This window comes from Pocillopora verrucosa, chromosome 13 (genome assembly GCF_036669915.1).
Source record: "Pocillopora verrucosa isolate sample1 chromosome 13, ASM3666991v2, whole genome shotgun sequence".
Classification (NCBI taxonomy): domain Eukaryota; kingdom Metazoa; phylum Cnidaria; class Anthozoa; order Scleractinia; family Pocilloporidae; genus Pocillopora; species Pocillopora verrucosa.
This window is the reverse complement of record NC_089324.1, coordinates 9,926,706-9,932,996: the sequence shown is the minus strand read 5'-3', so window position 1 is coordinate 9,932,996 and position 6,291 is coordinate 9,926,706. Positions and strand designations below refer to the sequence as shown.

The following is a 6,291-nucleotide window of genomic DNA, read 5'->3' as shown; positions in this document are numbered from 1 at the left end:
CATACACGTTTTTATTCAGGCACGATCTAAATTAGAAAGGTAATCAAGATTTTGAGAATGGAATACTTACAATTGCTCAAAATTGTTTCATAACGTTTCAGTTTGTTTTATAGAGAATCGTAATCTAAAATCATAAACTTTCATTATTTTAATACGCGGCCGAATGAAAACAACAAATAAAAAAGTGTTTATTTTGGTGAGGCTGTATCTTGTTCCGCTTCCGTGTCAGAATCTTCGGCAGCCCTCTCCACTGGCTCTTGCACAGTCTCCTTGTCAGATTCATCTGAATCCTCGCCCGAACTTGACCCTTTTTCAGCACCATTACTGCTATTCTCTTCGTTCATTCTGGCCACTACCACTTTCCAATTGCGTGCCAGCTCTGTTTCAAACACGCCTCTTTCCAAAAGCCATAGCAGAGGATCCAGGTGGAGACACTTGACAAATCTCCCAGTGAATCCTGCATTAATACTTGAGACACATTTGTAAGTATTCTTTTCGAGTGAATCGAAAACCTCTTTAGCTACCTCTTTTGAGGTAAGTTTTTCGAGGAGAATTGCTGCTCGCTGATGCAACCTTTTCTCCTTGATTTTTTTCACTTTTCTCTTGTTTTCTTTTTTTCTTTGGGATTGGCCGTTGTTCCCCATGGGAGATGGGAACTTTCTCTTCAAGTTCATGAGGGTGGTCGTGAGCGCATTGGAGGCTTTCTGCAGCTCTTGGTGTATGGCCTTCACTCGCTCTTGAGCTTCCTGGAAATATTTGAGCTCATCACTTGCAAACGACCTTAAGGTATGCTCTTCTGTATAAAGGTTCTTTCGTCTGTTGTCGATAAATGAGAGCAAATCGGATGCTGAATTAAAGGCCTCATTGACAGTGGTCAAGGAGGACTCACACTTCGCGACATCACCACTGCCCTTACATCCATCCACGCCTGACATGAACTTCGTGATGTTTTGGCACACTCCCCAATTCTCGTTTCTAAGCAAGTTGTTTTCTTTATCGGAAAGGGCTTTTATCTTTGTGTTTAACTGCCAACGCATTTGCTGTTGCTCGAGGAGATACTGTTTGAAACCGGCTTGTTTACTCACGAATGAAGATTCATAAATCTGCGGTACAACACTGTGTGTGGGTTGGGAAGAAGATATTTTTCCCATGGCTTCTTTTCTGGTGCTGAGTCGTTCCTCAGGACTTGTAGTTGCCCGGAGCGTCCAAATGACAAAATCGCCTGCTTGCGCTTCTTGGGAGCACTGGCGGACGTAACACCTACCGATCACATAATAAATGTTTGTTAAGGATTGCGTTACAAATTATGCACCATGTTGCCTTACGTTTTTTGTTCATGGCTGGTTTGAAGCACAAGCCAATTATTTTATAGAGGCCTTCAAAATAATCATCTAAGAAACGATAACTCAATACCTTCACTGCTTGTTCCTCTTTGCTTTGATTCGCCTTGTATCTGAGCGAAGAAACGCCTCAGACGGCGAGTTTGTATCTTCGTTAGTCCAATGTCTCGCTCAAGAGTTTCGTCATCGACGTCCAGGAAATGCTCGACCTTTGCAACACCAATTTGTTTAAAATTGTCTGTGTAATTGCTCAAGTCAGCTTTTGTTAAAAGATAGTCAATTTCTTTATCCATTGAAAAGGCGTATAATGAAAGCAAATCAGCGCAATTGAACGAGTTCTGTGCCCACGTTTCGGCTAAATATAGGTTTTATATGTTAATATGTAAAAAATAAAGTTAAAGTTAATATGTCACAACGATGTTAGTTAATAGTAGGTCACAACAACAAAGCATTATTTTAAAAGCGCGCTGAGAAGATTTCCGACAGTTGGACTTCAGACATTGTAATTGAGCAAGAATGGAAGATATGACAGAAAAGCTTAGCAATCTGGACGATAATGGTGATCAGCTTGGAAAGCATTTGGATTTAAGTGATGGAAGTACCCATAAACGATGCCATAATGAAAAGCGAAGTGAGCGAAGGGCGAGAACTGAGCGGTTTTTATCAGATATCGACAATGACCAGGTAAATAAATGATGGATTTGCAGTCTTTATAAAAATATAAAAGCTAGCAAATGTTGTCTGATGGCGTTTCGATGTTACTAAAATCATCATGAAGGAAAACGCGGCAATTTCTTCGTGATACTGGTCCATTATTTTACGCTCAAACTGGTGAGAAGTAAAACAATAAAATATGCATGCAATAGTATAAGTAATCATTAACATTGAAACGTCGAAACGACGCGGACATTAATTCTTTGTATTTAAAGACTGCAAATACTGGTATTTGTGGTCACTATAATTTAGATAGGGTTATTCCCGGCATCTGAAAGACAACCCTATAATTTGCAGATCAGTGGTAAATAACAGTGTTAAATATTTAACTATGCTTACCATTAATACAATTAAATTAAAACGGAAATGTAGAACGTGACACAAGCGAAGCGTGCGGAAGAAAAAAAATGTGGGGGCTCCCTCGTGCGTGCGTCAAATGCAGACTTTAAACCAGCAGACTTACTAGAAAATTGACGCGATTTAAATTATCGCAAAGTGAAGGCAAAATACTTTCTAATAAAATAAATAAATGCGAAAGGTGTGTTTTTTAATTTCAAACTGATGAAGAAAACGGAACTTGTAGAGAAAACAGCTACCAAAATCCAATCGTTAAGATACATTCCTCAAGCCCATAGATCTAGTAAAACTGTGAGTTTCTCGATCTAAGACGAAGTCACCTTTTATAAACTACTTCAGGGAAAAAAGAGAATGGAGATTGTAACATCGCAACAAAGCTGCACCCTAGAGCAAAATAGGGGTGTTATAGAAGAAGAATTATCGAGAGCAATTTCAGAGGAAAAGAAGCACAAGTTTCAAGGTCTGCTCTATGTCTTCGATCAACTATTTCTTCTGGTGCAAGATGCCAATGCTAAGACAAGAATTAGGTCTTCAATCCCCTTTCAAGAAGCATTAGAGTACTTTCTTGCGTTTCAACCTCATCACTCTGGGGCACCGTCAAAATATCAGAGAGTTGCCTTTCGCGAAGCTTTACTTCATGAAAAACATGGTCTCAGGATCAATATCATTCGTATAACCGAGGGTTTTGAGTATGTCGCGCTCCGTCCTGACGAAGTCGATTTAGAGTCATTCCTTTTGGATATTTTTAGTGCTTGTAGTACTAAAAGTGGACATAGTGCTCTTGTTCTCGATAAGGAAACCGTGCAAGGTATCGTTACTACCATGGACTCAGAATGGGATAAAATTTGTCTTAGAGTTATATTGCGATCCATATATTCTAGAGAAGAAATGACAGCCCTAGGCTTCGATCCTGACAATCTTCCGTCTATGACAGAGAGAGTTAAATTCGTTGTTGAAGAGGTAAAAAATGCTAATGAGGCAGCAGCCGACCTCGTTAGGTTGCGCTTAAATTCCAAGAAGGAAAAGCTGGAGAAGGAGATAAAAGAGAAGGAAAACCTTCTTCAAAAGAAAACAAATATTTGGTCATCCAAAACGTTAGAAGAAATCCAAAGCGAAGTACAAAAACTCAAGGAAAAAGTTGAAGACACGGAGGGGCTTCTTCACAGCCAGCCCACCGAAAGCAATTATCAGAGAAAACGCCAAATGCTCAAGCGCCAAGCTTCAAGCCTTATCGAATGTAATCGACTGAAGAGGCGAAAGTTGTCAAACCAAGGTCCAAAGCCAAAGCTAGATGAGGAAGATGAAGACTTCATTGCAAAGGCAATTGAGGATAAATCATCTTATCATGGTAGACGACATGATACGGTCCTCTATACCGGCCAGAGGGTGAAGAAGAAAAACCTTCTTTCAATTGCCAACTACCGACTAGCTCAACGTGGGAAGAAATTAATTCAATCCGCTACAACAGTATACAACAGGGCGAGACCGAGAAACAAAAGAAGTCTCCAAGCAAAGCACCATTGTGGCAAAGGCCTATTTTGTTGGAAAAAGCCACCAAAAGGCGAAGAAAACACAAACGAAAACACTCACTACCAACGAGCACACGTAAAAAACATAAGAAGACGATTCTGGGGTGCCAGAAATTCCAGCGCGAGAAAGTTTTGTCTCATGAGAAGCACCGATGACAAGGCTTACCTTAGACCAGGTACATCTGAAGGTTTTGACAAAGCCAGAAATCTTAGGATCTTAACATTATCGGATCACACTAAAGCAAGGAAGTTGCCAAAGTACGACTGGCCTGAGAAAATGGTATATGTGACCCCGGGTTCTCACCGTGTTTTCACGAAGTCAAGTGTAATGAATGAAACTGAAGAGAAGCTGATAACTGAGGATGATCGCCACTATGTATTTGTCCGGCTCAAAGCAATAGTGGGATCGTCAGGCACTGTATGGGCCAGCGAAATGGTTCGTTTGCGACATGAGGATCCATCAGCTTTTGAGGTTGACGAACCGACACCTGGCAGTCCACAGTACTCACTGGGATTTCGTAAAAGCTGCGCGCGACTACACGATGACCTCTGTCTTTATTATGATATGACAGAGTCAGATGACCTAGACAAATTATCCGGAGAAACAGAAAGTAACTGTAAATTCTTCACTTACGAAAAAGAGAGAGCAGAACACTTGAAATTAAGGATTGACAATTTGTTGCGGTTTTGCGAAGACACAGAAATGTCAGAGCACAATAGGGCTCTGTTTGCTAGTCAGATAATACCAGTCACGAAACGCATTTTAGATGCCATTGATGATCTGTTTAAAGAGGAAGTCGATTCCATGGAAAAAGATGCGAGAAAGGACAGGATTTTAAGGGTAACCAGTTCATGTAAACATGGTCTTGAAGTTCTCGGAGATCTCTGCCTTCCACCTGTAAAGCCACGATGGGCTGACCTTACAGATGCTGGTCCGGGCGTGGGAGTTTCCAACTACGAAGTTAGATTTCGAGACGCCGAGTTAGCAAGGGTTCACAATTCCGATTATAGAGTGCGATGTCATCGTTCGAGGGGCGACAGCGGGCAAGGTGAAGCCAAAAGGACAAACTCGGCAATTTCTGATGCTCTTGTGGATGGCGCAACTCTAGAGTGGGAAAAATATAGGAGATTTGAGGATCTTTCAGAAGAGGAAATCAAACAACTGTCTCTCCAGTCATACGAAGAGTACGAAAAGAAACGGATGGAGAAAAATGCCTGGTATGTCTGTAGTCAGGTAGCCGAGAGAATGGATGATGCCCCTGTCCTTAAAGATTACATCAAGAGCAAAGTAAGCGAGTCCCCTGATGAATTATTCTTTTTCAATTCTGTTTACCTCGACAACTATCGGGGTGCATCAGAACGAAACAAAGAGCAAGCGCCCGGTGCAGCATACTTCCGAAAGATCGAATCGTTTATGGAAGACCACTATATTCGTGGAGAACTTTTTATGGAATTCTGTCGTGATGCCTGTAAAGAGTCAAGAGAAGAAAGTTCCAATCTCTGTTCCTGGTGTTCTAACAATAGATGGGTCGGTCCAGAAACGGAAAGAATTCCACAACCTGTACCAGATTCAAACAATCCTGGACATTTCATGGATATCTATCAGATGGAATCGACGGGCAGGACACCAGATGATTACCTTCCAAGAAAATGTATAAAAGATCTGTACAAGGAACATTCTGACAGTATCAGAAACGATCAGGATACCAAGAAGAGCTTCTGCTCAAAATATAATGTGGAAGAGAAGCACGTCATTGCATATGTTAATCATTTGAAGGATATTATGAGATCCGAAAGGACATCAGAACAAGAGCAGCTCAGGAGCGAAGAAGGCAAGAGGCCGAACGAACGTACAAGGACTTTCAATGGGATAACCTCATCGAGGGTGACAAAGTTGAAAAGTTGCGGGTAAGAGAACTAGACCTGTATCTCAACAAGCATGGTTTGACGACTGTGGGTCGGAAACTTGACAAAGTGAAGGCCATTCGATGTCACTATTACCGACAGAATAAAGAGACTGTGATAACAGAAGAACTGTCGAGTGATGAAGATGACGTGGAATCCGAGGATGAAGAATCCGAAAGTGGAGAGGCAGAGAGCGACGATGACTATGTTTTCGTGGATTTGGATGAACAGCCTGAGATTGGCACTTCCTCGACAATTCAGTTCGTATCTGACGAGCAAATATTTACCGTTGTGGTTCAAGGTCCATGAGACGTAAGTACCACTATTAAAATATCACTTGCATATTCAAAAAGTTATTTGGCGGTGGCTGGGAGAAAAGGGGGGGGGGATCATGAAACTTTCCACTACCGATAAGGGGGGATCTCTAAAAAACTAGATACTCTACG

The 6,291-nt window shown here is 41.4% G+C and overlaps 1 protein-coding gene and 1 pseudogene across 1 annotated transcript; both read left to right on the top strand.

Moving 5' to 3' along the window:
- Nucleotides 1-1,856: 1,856 nt before the first annotated feature.
- On the top strand, nt 1,857-4,486 carry LOC136277595 (uncharacterized). Its single transcript, XM_066159968.1, has 3 exons — nt 1,857-2,024; nt 2,751-4,412; nt 4,466-4,486. Exons 1-3 carry the CDS (start codon nt 1,857-1,859, stop codon nt 4,484-4,486), a joined length of 1,851 nt encoding a protein of 616 aa, XP_066016065.1.
- A 19-nt stretch (nt 4,487-4,505) lies between these two features.
- Nucleotides 4,506-6,155, top strand: LOC131784153 (uncharacterized; annotated as a pseudogene).
- The last annotated feature ends 136 nt before the right edge of the window (nt 6,156-6,291 follow it).

Bases quoted from the DNA above. Each gene is read 5' to 3' on its own strand.
- LOC136277595 (XM_066159968.1), top strand. From the start codon at position 1,857: ATGGAAGATATGACAGAAAAGCTTAGCAATCTGGACGATAATGGTGAT. The intron at 2,025-2,750 runs GTAAATAAATGA...AAACTACTTCAG, and splicing joins CAGATATCGACAATGACCAG to GGAAAAAAGAGAATGGAGAT. The intron at 4,413-4,465 runs GTTGACGAACCG...ATTTCGTAAAAG, and splicing joins AGGATCCATCAGCTTTTGAG to CTGCGCGCGACTACACGATG.